Source organism: Fukomys damarensis, unplaced genomic scaffold, assembly GCF_012274545.1.
Source record: "Fukomys damarensis isolate Sample0158 unplaced genomic scaffold, DMR_v1.0_HiC HiC_scaffold_14, whole genome shotgun sequence".
Classification (NCBI taxonomy): domain Eukaryota; kingdom Metazoa; phylum Chordata; class Mammalia; order Rodentia; family Bathyergidae; genus Fukomys; species Fukomys damarensis.
Window position 1 is genome coordinate 10,038,078 of NW_022900926.1, and position 17,464 is coordinate 10,055,541.

General features: G+C 36.5%; 1 protein-coding gene and 1 long non-coding RNA gene across 5 annotated transcripts in view; one reads left to right on the top strand and one right to left on the bottom strand.

Moving 5' to 3' along the window:
- Positions 1-17,464, top strand: part of Lama2 (laminin subunit alpha 2) — a 563,701-nt gene that overhangs the window by 471,932 nt on the left and 74,305 nt on the right. For all 3 annotated transcript variants that reach the window (XM_033763224.1, XM_033763225.1, XM_033763226.1), the window contains one exon: positions 5,866-5,968. In XM_033763224.1, the coding sequence (XP_033619115.1) occupies positions 5,866-5,968 (103 nt within the window). The remainder of the gene's footprint in view (positions 1-5,865; positions 5,969-17,464) is intronic.
- Positions 1-17,464, bottom strand: part of LOC117286003 — a 71,253-nt gene that overhangs the window by 9,865 nt on the left and 43,924 nt on the right. For both annotated transcript variants that reach the window (XR_004517123.1, XR_004517122.1), the window contains exon 2: positions 12,807-12,925. This is a non-coding gene — a long non-coding RNA (uncharacterized LOC117286003). The remainder of the gene's footprint in view (positions 1-12,806; positions 12,926-17,464) is intronic.

The window sequence follows — 17,464 nt, forward strand, 5'->3', positions numbered from 1 at the left end:
TGACAGTGCATTTATATAATTTATACATGTATATAGGCATAGATACAGAGTATTAAAAGTATTTCTAAAAACACAGCCTCTAAAAAGCAAGAAACAAAATATCTTGCAACTCTAAGAATCTCATTTATATTTCACATGTACCGTAGACACAGCTCAGAAATTCAGATGTGATGCTTTTGAATATGCATGAAGCATAATTACCTTGGAAAATGCTGCTTCATCACCTGTCCCAATTGTTGATGAGCTTCAGTAACTCACTGAGCAATGCTGGAAAAGGGTCTTTCTCAACTGCAATGAGTTGAAACAGTTCTGTTCATCCATATGCACGCTAGTGTTTTCTGTTCCCTTATCATATTAGAAACCTGGCTTTTAAACCAGGATTGTTGGCAGATTGCTTATAACTGACAGTTGCAGGCCATCAGTTCTTTACTAACACTTTTAAGCAAGTGTGGAAACACTGAGGTATGTCTTATTCCTCCACACCTCTTAAATCTAAACCTTTGAATTCTACATCCCCTGTCTGAGGTTACTGCTCATGTTTCTGGCTTATACTATTACAGTAGTCAACTGAAGTCTCCTCTTTTTTCCTATACAACTTCCCAGTGCCTCTTCTTGGACTTCAGCTCTCTTCTTACTCACCTAATGTGAAACTTTAAATGGCTCCAAATTGTTCATGCTCAATTTCCTTAGTCTGACATTCAGACCTTCCAGGAATGGACTCTACTTCCCAGCTTCTCCACACTGCCCTCCACAAACTACAGTCCTAAAAACTGAAATGCTTGTTCTCTCATCCACACATAAAAGCTACCTGCCTGTCTGCTCTTCCTCACATGTCCCTATACATACACTCTTCCAGCCTCCCCACATCCTCATGTCTGAGCAAGGAATGGTAGACAAGGACCCAGAGGAAAAATTGCTGGCTTCTTAAAACACAAGAAAGACAAGATGCCTGAAAGCAAAATGTAGGTGATATTCAGAAATGCACAAATATAGAAAATAGCAGTGAGGAAATCTATCAGTAAATAAGCTTCAGTGAAGTCTCAATCTTACTGCCAATGAAGACAAAGGGTAAATGAGAGATCAATAGGCTAATCACCTTCTAGACAGACTAGTATCAGAAAAAAAAAATGAGAAAGTTTACCAACTACCAATATCACTACAACTTCTACAGAGGTAAAAGATATTAAGAAAATATTTTTGAATCATTTCGTGCTCCATATTTTAATAATTTCAGTTAAATGAACAAATTCTTTTAAAAATGACTAACCCAAACTGATACACAAATGATAAATAACTTGAATAAATCCATATTTATTAGAGAATGAATTTGTAGTTAAAAACCACACACACACACACACACACACACACACACACACACACACATGCATATTCAGTTCCAGATGACTCACTTAAGAATTCCATCGAATATTAGGAAATAATAAACTTATACAGAAAATTAAAGATGAGAAAATATGTCCTCCTTTTATAGGACTGGTGTTATTCTGATAGCAATACCAATCAATTATATCACAAGAAAAGAAAATTACAGATAAATATCCCCCACATGCAAAAATTCTTAACAAGTTACAGCAAACCAAATCCAACCATTTGTTAAAAGGATTATATACTATTTCTATGTGAGATAAATCCAAAAAAGTAAGATTTATTCAAATTTTGAAGAACAGTCAGTGAAATTTTTCATATTAATGAACTAAAAATTAAATCATAATATTTCAATTGATGAAAAAAGTAACAAAAATCTAACATATATTCTAAAAAAAAAAAACTCTCAGTATACTAAGATGAACAGGGAACTAACTTCTCTATTTGATATCTATGGAAGTCTATTATTTTAAAAGACCTATAGTAATTTCATGCTTAATATTAAAAGACTGAATGCTATCTTATTAGGAGTAGGAAAAAGGAAAGGATTCCACTCTCATCACTTTTGCTTTATGTTGCACAGAAATTGCTAGCCATTGCAATAGACAAGGAAAAGGAAGTAAAAGGCATCCAGATTGAAAGCAAAGTTTGCTAGTCTTTTTTCATAAGTACCTTTGCAGTCTACACACAATAACCAATGAGATCTATTAAAAACTTAGTAGAACTCATAAGCAAGTTTACCAATTTATATAATATGACACTGATATTAATATATACTACTAATAATATATACTAATTATTAGTATACACAGTTAAATATAAATTGGAAGTTGAAAGTAAAATAATACAATTTAAATAACATCAACAGTATGAAATAGGAATATACTGTATTAAAAAAAATCCAGACTAATACACAGACTGCTACTTAAAATTTTAAAAGCCTAAATACGCAAGAAATATACCATGTTCATGGATTAGAGGAGCCAAAATTCTTATAATTCCAATTTTACACAAACTGTTATTCACATGCAATGAAACCCAAACTAAAATCATAGCATTAATTTTGAAAAAATTGACAGGGGTAAATTTAGAATTTATATGAAATTAAAAAGAAAAAAATATCTAGAAGAGTTATGCTGTCATACTTAAAGCTAAGGCAATTAGCCAGTATAGTGTTTGTATCAGTATTGAAAAAGTCTAGAAACAGGTCCAGAAAAATACAGCCAAATAATACTTGACAAAGAAAAAAAAAAAATTCAAAGTATAATCAAAGAATGCTACTTGAATGATTAAATAAAAATGTGCCAAAAACCTTTTGATCCATGCCATATTCCAAATTAACTAAAAAGTAGATTATTGACATAAGTGTAAAATATTAAACTATGTAACATCTAAAAGAAAATATTAAAATATTTGAGATTTTGGATACAGATTTGTAGTTATAATTCCCAAAGGCTGATTTTCAAACAAAAAATTAGATTTCATTAAAATTTAGAACTTCTATCCTTCAAAAACAATATTAAAAAAATGAAAAGTAAGCCCCATATAAAAAGAATATATTTTCAAATTAGATAATTGATAAATGATTTGTATTCAAAATATACTTAAATATGGTTCAAAATTCAATAATAACAAATCTAATAAAAAATTTAACAGAAGAGTAAAACAAATACTTCACCAAAGAAGATTGGCAATAAGAACAGGAAAACACTGTTAGTTTTTGGAAAATTTGAATTGAAACCAAAATGATGATAAATTAGAATGTCAAAAATTTGTAAAGTCTGACAATATCAACTCTTCACAACGATATTTAAAAAGTAGAACTTGTATTCACTCCTGGTAGAAATTTAAAGTAGCACAAATACTTTTGAAACCACTTCATAGTCCTAAAACTTGTAAAGTTGGAATTATAAGAATATTGGCCCACTAATAGAAAAAAAGATCAAACATTTATAAATTTCAAAATTGTATTGAGTGAAAGAAGCCAGAATCCCCCCAAATTACCTCCAGAATTACTCAATTTATATAAAATGTAAACATATAATGAAGCAAATATCAACCAGGGTTTGTCTAGGAATGGAGAGAAGAGGAGGGATGAAAGGGAGAAATTGCGAAGTAATTGTGGGTCTGCATATATGGAACATCATACTGTAAAGCCTAAGTGTGTGCAGTTTACTGATGCCAGTGATATCTCAACAGTCTGTTGAAACAAAAGTAAAGGTAGAAAAGCCAAATATTGGTGACCACTGACGATAGTCACTGAACAGTCCAGCTCAGACGTTAGCTTCTTTCGGGGTTGACTGGCCCTTCTCTTTTCCCTCTTCTATTCCTTCTAATTTTCTTTTGCATGGAAACTCAGTCATCTCATTCTTTCATGCTGCACCTTATTTTCTACTCGCAAAATTTACATTTTAAATTATGGTTTTTAAATGCTTGCGAGCCAGTGGTCTTATAAAAACTATCCATATCTCCGGGATATAGGGGAAACTTCTTCTTTTTCTCTTTTTTAGAATTTCACCTAACATTTTATGAATGACACATATTCTTTTGATAACTCAGCATCATCATCATTATTAACATGAAGTATTTTACTACAATAATCCTGAAATCTACTGACTACTTTTATATATTTTATCTCTCTGCAAATTGACTTAGATTTCTAAGCTTCGAAAATTCTTTTTTCCTTTTAGACATGTCTCTTTCCTCATTGTCAAACAGATTGTTGGCTGTCACTTCTGCTCTTTTTATATGTCTAAGGAATATTTACAACTTTTTTCTTTGTAATTTCCTATCTTTGATCTATTTTAATTCATAATAATTATAACCAAGACAGTAAGAATGGTGTGTATTTTGGAACAAATATAAAACCTGAAAAGGGTAACCTGAGGCTTATTTTTTTGAGTAGCATACATTGAATTTGTGCCATTCGTTTTTACACTTACTTTTTTCCCCAAGATAAATGTCCCTTATGTGATGTTATTTGCCTAATTCCTAAAATAAAATGTAGGAGTAAACTGGGCATGATGGTGCAAGCCTGTAATTTGAGCACTCAAGAGGCTGAGATAGGAGGATTACAGCAAGTTCAAGGCCAGCTGGAGGTACATAGTGAGTTCAAGGCCAGCCTGCATTACATAGTGCAAGACCTTGTCTCAAAAACAAAAAACAAACAGGGCGGGGATTTAACTCAGTGGTTCCAGTGCCTGCCTCGCAGCAAGGACCTGAGTTCGATCCCCAGTACCAAAAAACAAACAAGCAAAATAACAATAAGCAGAATAAGAAGGAGAAGAATAAATAAAATATAGAACTAAAATTTCTTGCGTCCCCAAGGAAAAACATTATGAATTTGCCATAGAATGATTTGCTGTGTTTGTCTTTTGAAAGAGTTGTATGCAGTGTTTACAATGTTCCTTTCTATTTATCCTGCTCTTTCTAATAAGTTACTCTTTAGATATCATAGTGCACAGTGCATCTTGTGAATAATAGAGTACTTAAATGAAAGCTGTTGAAATAACATGTTAAATTTGACTACAGCCGTACTATGTTCTGTAATCATTCGTAGTTTAGTGCTTAAAGAACAAGACTGATAAAAATAATGTTACTTAGGTGCCACCACTGTCTTTGCAGAGTATTATATATAGGATAACCTGAGATTTATGACCGCTACAGCAAGCATTTAGCATTTTCCAGCCCTTTTTGCACACTGAAATATTTTTCCAATTTGAAATTTACACATAAGATTCTATTTGATGTATGGCTTGGTATATATGTAGTATGTAAGGACTGCTGAGGAGAAACGCTATTAAAGTGCATAAATAGACAGTCAAGTTAAATGACCCTATCCCCATTCTATTACCTCAGTAACACCTCTATTAATCTAAGCCTCCACAAATACAGCCTTGTTTAGAAGATTGTTGAGATTGTTGTTTAGAAGTTTGTGTTTTCCCATTGTACTTTGAGACGTACTTAAAAAGGGAGCAGTTGCTCCTTCTCATTTCCACACCTGGGGGACAGAGGAAAGGCTCCCCCCTCACCCCACAACTACAGTGAAATGAGCTTACAGATAAAGCCAGTGGATGTTTTCGGTCCTGGGTTTGCTTGACGTCTGCGGCGCTCAATAGCACTAATTATTTGTGTATTTTTCACCATCGATAACGTCAATTATGACCTCACAACTCTGCCAGCTGTCCCCACTGAGGCTCTTCTCTCTCTGTTAGCTCTCATAAAACCCTGCTTTCCTGGTTGCTCCTTTTCCCCTTGGGAATCCATGCCACCTTTTCAGCCCCTCCCACTTCCTCTACCTGCACCTTGAGTGATGCAGTTCCCAAAGATTCTGCTAGACCTTTCCATCTCCCCATAACCAGTCACCAGATATGTGCTGATAAATTTGTAATCCTAAATCTGTAGCCCAGAACTGCCTTCCAGATATCTCTATTCCATTATTCCATGGCTTTAGACCCTGGACAACTCTCTTTCTCTCCACAGGCAACAAGTCCTCGAGGTTTGCTAAAGGAAGATGCTAAAGGCTCTCTTCAAAAAAGCTTCCGGATTCTAAATGAGGCAAAGAAGTTAGCAAATGACGTAAATGGTTAGTGTGGCCAATGTCTTTATTATATTCAGATTAACTGCATAGTAACTGGTAAGATATTCTATTACAGTATTAAAGAATAAAATGGGTTTGGCATGACTTTCATGATTATTTGATAATGTGGATATAACACAAGTAATCTTTCTCACAAGTTTTACTGTTTTACTTTGCACTGAGTAATATTTCAAATTTTAACCCTGATTTCTATAGCATTACTTTACTTATCTTTAAAGCAAAGTAACTTTTAGAATGATAAATTTTAAAGTACCAAACGCCATGTTGTTTTGGCTTCAGAAATGAAGCTCTTGAATAATTTAGTGCATATGGCACAAAGGTTTCTCTGAAACTCAGTTTTGTTAGTGTATTCTAAAATTTTTCCACCTCTTTTAAATATATTTTCATGTATTTTATTCCTACTAAAAAACCTAAGCACATAAAATATTTATCCTTATATATTATGTTTTTTGTGTTCAAAGTTTATTATTAAATGTTTTTGCTCTTCCTGTTGGTAATTTTTTCAAGTATTACTTTTTTCTCACTGGAATTGTCTCCTGTTTCTTTCATCTCAACCATTACTATTTGCTACGTAAATATTGATGATCCTTCCAAAACATACCACCTTCTAAGATTACAAGATTTCTCGGTGTTATTTCTTCGCCTTGGAAAGCACCATCCTCTATCCCTGTTCTTCATCTCATTACCCTCTCCTGGCCCTCAGGAATTGGCTCCTGTCTGTTCTCCAGGAAGCCTAATGCCCTGTGTTATCTGCCTGCCTCTTCTCTGTGCAGAGCCTTCCCCTTGGATTTGTCAAGCCATTACAGTTATAACTTCACTCCATCTTCTTCAGGAAAGACAGGGTCTTTTGTTACCTTCAGATTTCTACTGCATATCACACAGACCAGCCCAAATTGGAACAAAGTTAATACATATTTAATAAATGATCGGTTTTTGTTTCTATTTATCCCAGAAACAGATGTTGAAAAATACTTTCAATTTACAATGTTTTAAATTAATGAACCACGGTCTCTCGTGGTGGGCAATATGGATTGATAAGATCTATCACCATGTAAGGTAGTACTTTGAAAGAAAATCCTTGGACAGCGTACAACAGGTGAAACAAACCACCTACTTCCATATTCCGTACAGCTGAAAACTCTTCTTAGGTTCTGAAAAGTGACTGTAAAGAGCCAAAATGTGTTGCCTTGCTGCACAACTGGAGTGAACCCCATTACTTTGCGGTTGCTTCTTCCTATCCAATACCCTGGCCCAGGGGCAGGTGAGCAGAGGCATTCATGCAAATGCAGGGGCAGCTCGTGTCTTTCCTCAATACTTTACTATTTCGTTCCTCATAGGTCTTTTTCTGCATTAATGTTGACCTATTAAAATATTACATTCATTACTTCCAGTCCTCTGGTAAGCTAAGGAAGGCAGATCACAAGTTGAAGCCCAACCTGGACTCTTAGTGAGAGCCTGTCTTTAAAATCTTAGAAAGTGAAAAAGAGCTGCGGATGTAGCTTAGTGTGAAAGCCCTGGGTTCTATCCCCAGGATCACAAGCAACAATGACAACAAGCAATAAAATGTGCTTTCAAATGTCATGCTGAGCTGCATGCTATGTGTCACACCCTTCTCCCCATCCTGTCCTTGCCTCTATTTCCCCATAAACATCAGTACTAATACAAAAATTAAGGGGAAAAAAATGCATTTTTAGCATTTGAAGAAGAAATCTAAGGCCAGAGGTGGTAAAAAGGGTTAGGAGACAGAAATGTTCATTACTTTAAATGTCTTTTCTTGTACTTCAGGTAGTACATTATTTAAAGTAATGAAAACCCAGAAACTACTCAAGTAATAATTCCTCCAGAAAACCAAGCCAAGACTATGACGGAGATGAGAATGTTTTCTTGCTACATTATGACGTTCCCCTGATTTGTGGCCAATTACACAGGTTATAAAATGGCTGTTAATCGGGAAAATGTCATATATTACCACTAGAAACTGCTGAAATAGGCCCTACAGAGCAAAACTCTTGACAGCAACTATTAAAATAGAGATTTAGTCATTTCTCTCTCTGTGGTGCCTGGAGTTAGAAAGAGTAAAAATGCTGGGGACAGTGTACCGTCCATATTTCTAATTTGTTGCTGAGTTCAGTTCAGTACAATTCAGTTAACTCCCAAGCCTCAGTCACGAATGACTTACTGCTGTTCCCTGCCATTTTTATGCTGTCCTTGCCTTGAGGGAGGCTGAACTTGCCAGGAGCGATTTGTTTTGCTTTTTAATTTTTGAATATACATCTGTTAAAAGTAAATTTTCCCTTGTGTGCATTTGAGCTTTGAAGCCAGTCTGCACTGCGCTGATTGAATGTCTGTGGAGACAAAAGCGTTGTGTTGATGGGTACGAGGCTCGGTACAGACTGCTGATCGAAAGAGTTGGACGATGAGTTAATGCCAGCAGGTGAAGTAATGCTGCTCTACAGATGAACAGGTTCTGTCGATAGAGTAATGGAGGTTCTCATGGAATATGTTCAGGGTGAGCAATGAAATCCTGTAGTCGATGGGGCATTGCACATCTGAGGCTGCTCAGACCTTACCTTACACACAGTCACTTTTCAATTTTATTTACTTCCTGCTCCACCCCTAATTTTGTCTTTGCCCAAGATAAATGTATTTCCATGTTACTTGGGAAAAAATAAATAATCGTTCTGTGAAATGAACAACACTTGGATGAAATAAAATCACCTGTTTCTAGGCCAAGGGACATGACACCGTGTATTGCTTCACATATGGTGCTGTCCGACACAGAGCAGGCTCCAACGTTACTCCATGATGTTTATCAAACCAGTCAACAATTTTCCTTCTCTTCTATGGTTCTCCACACACTCATTTTCTCTAAACAAGTGTGTCACAGAGATTCTGAGATCATGGTTATAATTCACTTGCAATTACTGTCTTAGTTACTTTTCTCTCATCGCTGAGACATGATTCTTGACACCCATAGTTAAAAGACAAAAGGTTTATTTGGCTCTCAGTCTGTGGAAGTTTCAGTCCTTAATTGGCTGGGTGGCACATGGCAAGGGGGCAACAGTTCATGGCAGCTGACAGGAGGTAGTAAAACAACAAGGGAACTTGATGCCTTCTTTCCGCTCCTTTTGTCTTATCCAAACTACTTAGCTGCTTTTATTTTATCTGGACTATTTAGGGCGGGTAGCAGGCACACTCTTAACCTAGTGCCCTTGACTTAATCCTAGTGCCCTTGAGCTTGGCATTGTGTCACAAATCAGTTCCCGTGCCACATGCTGTAGGTCCAGCCACCTCTGAAAAATCCTACGAACACATGAGGCTTTGGGAGACATTAGACAATACCTGTAGCACTAACCAGTTGAGGCTGTATCTTATTTTTGATATAGAAAAAATAAATAAGAATACTGCGGCGCTCATATCAAAGTATGATACGGGAGTTAAACTTTAATGATAGCACTCTTACGTTGTTAAAGATATGTTCCTTCGGAATCTTTATGCTGCGATTACCTACAGCAGGCTTTCCATGTGTGAGCACATGAAAAAATCAAACACATTTTCCACTGACAAGGAGTATTTAAAACCAGATGAATGAAGCCAAGTCCTGGACCCCAGGCCCATCAAACTTTCTTGTCTTTTGTCATTGAAATTGCTCATACAGAATTTTGGTTCCTCCTTTAGAGCGTGAACAAAAGAAAATAGAGGAAACAAAACTAGGATACACTAGGTTAGGAGGCAAAACAGGAAGTGACAAATCCATGGCAAACAGAGGGGTGGAAACAACTGGAAAGATGTGCCTGAGGAGAGAGACTTAGCTTGTCCTATCCCGGCCCAGGGTGGGAGCAGAGGGCCAGGACCAGAGCTTCACAGCCTCCGCTGGATCATCTTAGCAAGAGACAGAGCTCTGTTCAGTGAAAGGGGAGTGGAAATCGCATCTGGCATCTGATTCTTCCAGAATCAGAATCTGGAATTCCGTGGTAGATTTGCAAATAAATTTGTATGGAGCAGAGATTATCACAAATGCCCAACAAATGACCCAAGGGATGGTAGGCCCTGTGTCAAATGAGAAAGTTCTCACCTTATTTAAGGTGTCCAAAATCAATTTTCTTGTTGGCCAATGCCAAACAAGCCTATAGACTCACAGTCAGGGATGAAAAGATTTTCTCTCTTGGGTTTAGTTTCTCATTTCTCTGGCTTCACACAGCACTCCCCCATCCTCCTGTGCAAAATCTTCTGAGAACCTGCCACCAGGCAAGCACCCCTCCCTTCTTCCCTGAGATATCTCCTGTGGTCCTATAGTGGGAGGCAGGGCGTAATAAGCTTTTGTAGGTAGCACTTAGTAGAGACCTCCCACGCCCTACTACATCCAGCTCACATGAGATCTGATTTGCATGCTTTCTATTTCACCCAGTGCTTTGTAGATTACTCTGAAGTGTACAAAGATCAACACATACATATGTCCAATTCTCTGGGAGGTCAGGACATCACAAGAAAAAAAAAATAAAACCTTTACACTCAAGGTAAATGTCTTCATCAAAAAAAAAAAAAAAAGTAGACTGTAAGGGGAAATCATTTGACATTTCCTACTTGTTTCAAGAGGAAAACACCGCTACAGGGCTGTTTAAGATGCAGAAGGGTAGACATAATCTTCTTGAGGGTTTGTTTTAGAAGACTTGCCATCGGTGTATTTCATTTATCATGACAACTGATGGGTAACTGAGCAAATACAAAGTTTAAATGTTCCATATATCCAAGGAATTGTAAAATCATGTGCTGTGTGCAATAATTATGGGACACATGTACGTTTTATATGTAATATATATTTTTAAGTAAATAGGCTACTCTAGTGTATTTTTTTGTGTTGGCTTGGTGAGATGGGGCTTGATGAGTATCAATACCGGAAAGACTTAGCCCCCTCAGTTAACTAAGATCACTGTAGTTAACGTGTCTTCTCCCCCATAAATTTATCTTCTAAAAAGCTAAATGAGAAAAAAGTTTTGAATCTTAAAGATAGAATAAGTAATTGACAAAAGTAAGATTTACCCATTTGGGTTCCCTTTTGAAGGAAGATCAGAATAGCAAACATTTTATTTTTGCTGCCCCAGCCCACATTGGGTCTGGAATTTTATTTTTGTTTTTTTGTTTTGTTTTGTTTTGTTTTGTTTTGTTTTGTTTTGTTTGAGACAGGGTCTCACTGTGTAGTTGAGTCTGACCTGGAACTCACTTTGTAGCCCAGGCTGGTCTCAAACTCACAGCGATTCTCCTGCCTCAGCCTCCCGAGTACTGGGATTACAGGCGTGGGCCACCCTGACCAGTGGGTTTGGAATTTTAAATCAGTGATAACCATGTTTTAAAAACCCTAAGAAACAAGAATTAAAAAGATACACCAAAGGAAGCTGAATCATAGCTCCTCACTTGATTTGAGAGAAGATTAGGTGCTGTTTAGGTACAATGATTTAAGCAGTAAAAAAAAAAGAGGGCTGGGCTGTCACTCTGTGGTAGAGCATTTTCATACCATGCACAAAGCCCCAGCACCTAAGTAAAGAAACAAAACAACAACAAGGAGAAAAACATTAACGAAAGGCAATTTAGAATTTTACACCAGTTAAACTAGAGTTGACTATAGTAAAAGGAGAGGGTGAATGAGTAGGTCTATAAAGAAAACTAAATGCTCACCAATTATGATAACATCAAGGGATCATGTACATATTTAAAGTAGCAATAAAAATATAAACATTTTAGTTATGTAAAAATGGTATATTCCAGCAAGAACAGCTACAACAACTCAAGGTGGATTCCTGCTCAGAAAGGTTGGCTTTAAAGAGGCTGAAACAGCAAGTTCCCACTTTTATTGGAAGTCTATTATTATTTAGTGTTGAAATATTATTCACTGCCCCAATGGGAAAATGCTACTAATATAGATGAAACCAACGTCTACACAATTTCCAGAATAGCAGTGTATCCTTACCCTGGTCTATAAAATTAGCATTACAATGCTAACCCTAGGGGTTGCTGAAGGCTGAGGCTGTTCCAAGTGCTATATATATATATATATATACACACACACACATATATACATATATGCATATATATATACATATATACACACACACATATATAACATCATTATATATGATCATATGATGATGTTTTATATATATATATATATAAAACATCATCATATATATATATAACATATACACACACACACACACACACAGACACATATATATAAAAACTGTATCTTGGACTTAGAAAATCACCTGGCCTCTGATGCTGCAATTACTGAATGGCAACTGAAGAGACAAATCTAGATTTTCATGGAAAGAATCCCCTAAATTCTGCTGCAAATAACAAGATGACAATCCTAAGTAAGTTGTTTAAAATGCATATATTTTACTCACAACATCCCTAGATCATATTCACCATTACCATTGTATCTAGAATAAGAAAAGCATGATTCAGAGAAGCTAAACAAGCTGCTCCACAGCTCACAGCAAGTATGCAGTGGAGTCACATTTTTGCACAAGGTTGTTTGGCTTCACAGCTGATGCATTTAACCACTGCTGGACAAAACCTCTGGAGTTGGGCCTGACATGGTGGCATGCCTGTAATCCAAGCACTCAGGAGGAAGAGGAAGGAGAATCACTATGCGTTCTCGGCCATTCTGGGCTACATAGTGAGTTCAAGGCCAGCCTGAAATACAGAGTGAGACCCTGCCTCAAAAAAGCCTCTGGATTTGTACCTATTCCAGAAGGTGGCAAGTTAACATCCATGTCCGTAACAAATGTTGGATAAGAGAATGAGTGGGTGAATGAATACTTACGAGTACCAGGAATCATTCCCAATGAGGTGAAAATCAATGTCTCCTCCAAAGTTATCCCAAACTTCCTCCTTCAGAATGCAAGGTAGATACAGCATAGATGAACCTAATCCAGACAGAGCCTGCAGAACAAAAGATGAAGCATGACTATGACATAGAACTTATATGAACTGACCACTTTTTTTTTTTTTTTTTACAAAGAAACCTTGCAAGGGCCGGGGAATGAGGTCAGTGGTGCAGTGCCTGCTTCACAGGCTCAAGGTCCTGAGTTTGATCCCTGGTACCAAGAAAGAAAGCGGGGAGGGGAGGGAGAGAGAGGGAAATCTTGCAGAGAGGGTATTCTTGTATATTTTGGAAAAGAAAAAAATCAGAACTGATAATGACCTTGTGCAAGCAGGAAAATATGGAAGTAAAGAAGTTCATTGCAAGCATTATCTATTGAGCAATTTAGTATAAATGCCATTTAACCAGATCCCTTAAGAATTAATAGCAGTTCTCTGAGTTTTATCCTTGTGATTGTGAGATTTTCTTGGAACATTTACACCCCTTTCATATGAATAAGATATTAAAAAGAACGAAAGCACCACAGGGCAGTAATCCAGCCAATGTGAAAGTGTAACTTTTTACTAACTGCCTGTGGTAAATCTAGCACTTTTTCGCGTGCCTTCCAATGAGCTTCTTACATCAGTCGTGTGAAGGAAGGGTGCTGCTTTCGTTTTACACAGATGAAAAGGGGCGGAGGTGACATTGGAAACCCCGTCTTCCAATTCTCAGTCCTGTAATCATTTTACTGCATCGCACTCCTTTTTAATGACTAGCATTTTTGGAGAACAAATGATTAATGATCACATAAATATTGTGTAACATTTTTGGAACCCTTACAGAGTACAGTTCGCTGTCGCTAGTTTTAATTTAAGTAAACTGCAATTCACACTGAGTAGCGGGCCAGGACTGTGGTAAACATACGTAAACGCTTGTGGTTAGTGGAAGTGACTTCCAGCTCTGTCTCCTGGTGATTTTCGTTCTGGGTTTGACTCTCTCGGGCCCCGTGGCACCCAACAAGGGGAAATTAGACTGTCACACGTGCTCATAGCCTGTCCTTGCTCCCTTCCATCCACATCCCAAGCTCTGGCTGTGCCGAACTATTCTCGGACTTTAGTCTTCTACCAGACGAGGAGAGAAATGAGAAAAAGGGAGCTGGTTCCACAGCAGTGTGGGTGTGAGCCTTTGAGGCAGGGTGGGTGTGGCCTTTAGAGAGAAGACTGAATACAGGGATATTTTTTTGGAGATACTTCTTTTGCAGCAAAAAAAAAAAAAAGAGAGAGAGAGAAGAAATCCTACAAAATGTAGCTAAGGATTGTGAACTGGATCATCTTTTCATTCTCCAAAAATGATGAGTAAAGAATCAGTTGAGGTTTTTTGCCCATCAAAATTCTTTCTCTTCGGTCATGTTGCAAATCAAATTGGACAACACACAGAGCCTCGTAGGGTTTTATTTAATTTAAAACCAACTTTGGAGTACTTATTTTTCTAGGATTTTTCTTGCCATGGTTTTTTCTTAGTACATCTTTTACATCTTTGCAGTGCATCATGATATGGCGTTCATCGTGTGAATCGTTCAGGTACATAACACATCTCAGTTCTTTTTTGCGGCCTCTTCCCCTCCCGCCCTCCTCCATTCCAGCGTCTCTTACCCCTTCCGATTTACATGAGATCTGTCTCTTTTGTTTTCTGTTGTCCTTTATTCTGCTCTTGCTATACTTTTGCAAGCTTTCCATTTTAAAATCTGCAGTTCTCTCTGCTCACAACTTTTATTCACTTAATTCTATTACCAAAGTTATGAAATATTTAGACTTGGCTCCTGAATTTCCAAAGTCACTTAAGCAATGAATAATCAGTGTAAGAGAGGATAAATTACAAAGAAATCAGAGTCAAATGGCTGCAACATAAAAAATCAAAATAAGATCAGAATACTCATATTATAACTTTCTAGTACAGAAAGCAAAAGGTCAAAATGATTACTTAAGAATTTTTTAAATTAATTGTTTATTGGTACAATAAATCCTTTCCCTCCCTTCGACCCTTCTTCCCCTTTACAAGAGCTTTGTTTCCAGTTTATTTTTCTTTTCTCATCTCTTTTTCTCTTCCTTCCTTTCCCCCTTCCTCCTCCACCCTCACTACTGCCCCTGTCCACTTAAATATTTTCTTCCTATTTTGTAATATCTATAATACATGTTGGTCGTTGTTTACACTTTCAGTTGCTCACACCAGAGAAGCAATGTGATGTTCACACATTTGTCCAATTTATTTCACTTAAGAGTATAGTCTTAAGGTATATCCATTTACCTAGACAGGTCTCAAATTTATCCTTCTTTATAGCTGAGCAGTGATCCATTGTACTTAAAAAACAAAACAAAACAAAATAAAAACCTACATCTTCTTTATTCATTCATCCTTTGATGGGCATTTGGGCTGTTTCCAAGATTTAGCTATTACAATTTGTGCCGCTATAAACCTGAGTGTGTGTATGTCGCTGTGATATGATGGTTTTAAGTCTTTCAATAAGATACCAAGAAGCGGGATCGCTGGGTCAACTGGAACCTCTAGTCCTGGTTTTTAAAAAATCTCCACATTGATTTCAGCAGTGGTCGCACCAATCTATACTCCCACCAACAGTAGAGAAGGGTTCATTTCCCCCCACATCTCCACCAACACTTGGTATTGGTTGGATTCTTGATAACAGCCATTCTTTCTGGAATGAAATAGAATCTCAGCATCATTTTAATTTGCATCTGTTGAATGACCAGTGATGTTGAACATTTTTTCATTTATTTATTTGCTATTTGTACCTTTTGATTTGAGAAGAGTTTATTCATTTCAGATGCCCATTTTTTAATGGGGTCTTTAAGTTTGGGGGGTTATTTTTTAGTTCTTTATATGTTGTAAAAATTAATCTTTTGTCTGAGGAACAGCTGGCAAAGATTTTTTTCCCATTCTGTTGCTTGTCTCTTCACTCTGCTGGCAATTTCTTTTGCTGTGCAAAAGCTTTTTAATATGATGAGATCCCAGTTGTTGATTCTTTGCAATATTTCTCGTGTGATCAGGGTTTTGTTCATAAAGACTTTGCTTATACCTGTGGCTTCAAGAGTTCTGCTTATTCTCTTTCAGCAGATTTACTGTTTCTGTTTTAATATTTAGATCTTTCATACATTTCTATTTTAGTTTAGTGCATGATGAGAGATATGAATTTAGCTTTAATCTTTGGCATGTGGATAGCCAGTTTCTCCAGCACCATTTATTACAGGGAAGGTGTTTTGCCCCTTTGTCAAAGATAAGGTGGCTGAGTGTGTTTGGAGTTGTTTCTACATCTTCTAATCTGTTCCATTGATCCTCAGGTCTGTGTTGTTTGCCAGTACTGTGCTGTTTTTATCACAGTAGCTCTGTAGTATAAGTTCAAGTGAGGGATATTGATGTTTCCTAATGTGGCTTTGTTGCCCAGAACTGTTTTTGATATTCTAGGTCTCTTCCATTCCAAATGAATTTTAGGCATGTTTTCTCGAATTCTGTGACATATCCTATTAGTATTTTCATTGAGATTGCTTTAAATCTGTATAACAATTTTGGAAGCATGACCATTTTTACCATGTTGATTCTTCCTACCCCCAAGCAAGGGATATTTTTCCATTTTCTGACATCCTTTTCAGTCTCCTTTCCAGAGTACTGTAGTTTTCAATCTAAAAATCTTTTACTCCCTTTGTTATATTGATTCTTGAGATTTCATTTATTTCATGCTACTATTACTTTAGAATTTGAGGGACAGAAGTGAAAATAGTCTTCAGGTCATTCTCTTTTTGGAATAATTGGCCTGATCTGCCAGTATTAGATATCAGAATGCAGAAAATAGTATAAGCCCAATGATGCCCTTTGAATTAATGATTTTTTTCACTTTCTGTGAATATTTTCCTTGGCAGTGCAATTGAAGGCTTCATTATTTAAATATAAAATCCAATCAAGAAGCTAAAAATGAAATTTACACAGTTCTCTTTCCTTAATTGATGAAGATTTCCAAATTAATATCAATAGAATAGCCCTTTGTTTTCAAGGAATTCATATAGATATTACAGTCAAAGACTGAATTTGCTTCAGAAAGTCTACTTTTGATAACCTAGCCAAAGATTTTATTTCAGTACAAAGAGTGGCAATCACAGAATTATTAAAAGAAAGATGAATTGTGATTGACGTAGTAGAAAATTCAATTACTTGGAAAAGTATATTTGAGGGACTAGAGTTGAAAATAACAACATATTAGTGACTGAAATGGATATATTGGTGTTTTAGAGCCAGGCTTTGTTGAACTATTTTATGCTTTGTTTTTCCTTACTATTGGGTCTCTGGCTTGAAACTTAAAAGCATGCACCTTAAACAAAATTATCTGTTTATATTAGTATAATCTGTAGTATAACCGTGGTTATATATGTAGTGTAACAGTGGCTTAACAGCACTGCCTATGAAACCTATGTGTGAAATGAGTAGATGACTGGTATTTTCAGTATGTTCTCAGATCCGGAGCACTAATAGTGCAGAGTCCTCTCCCTGAAGGGTCTTCCTTTCCCTCCACTGCTGTTCCCAGATAATAGCCAAGAAGAATATATAAATATTGG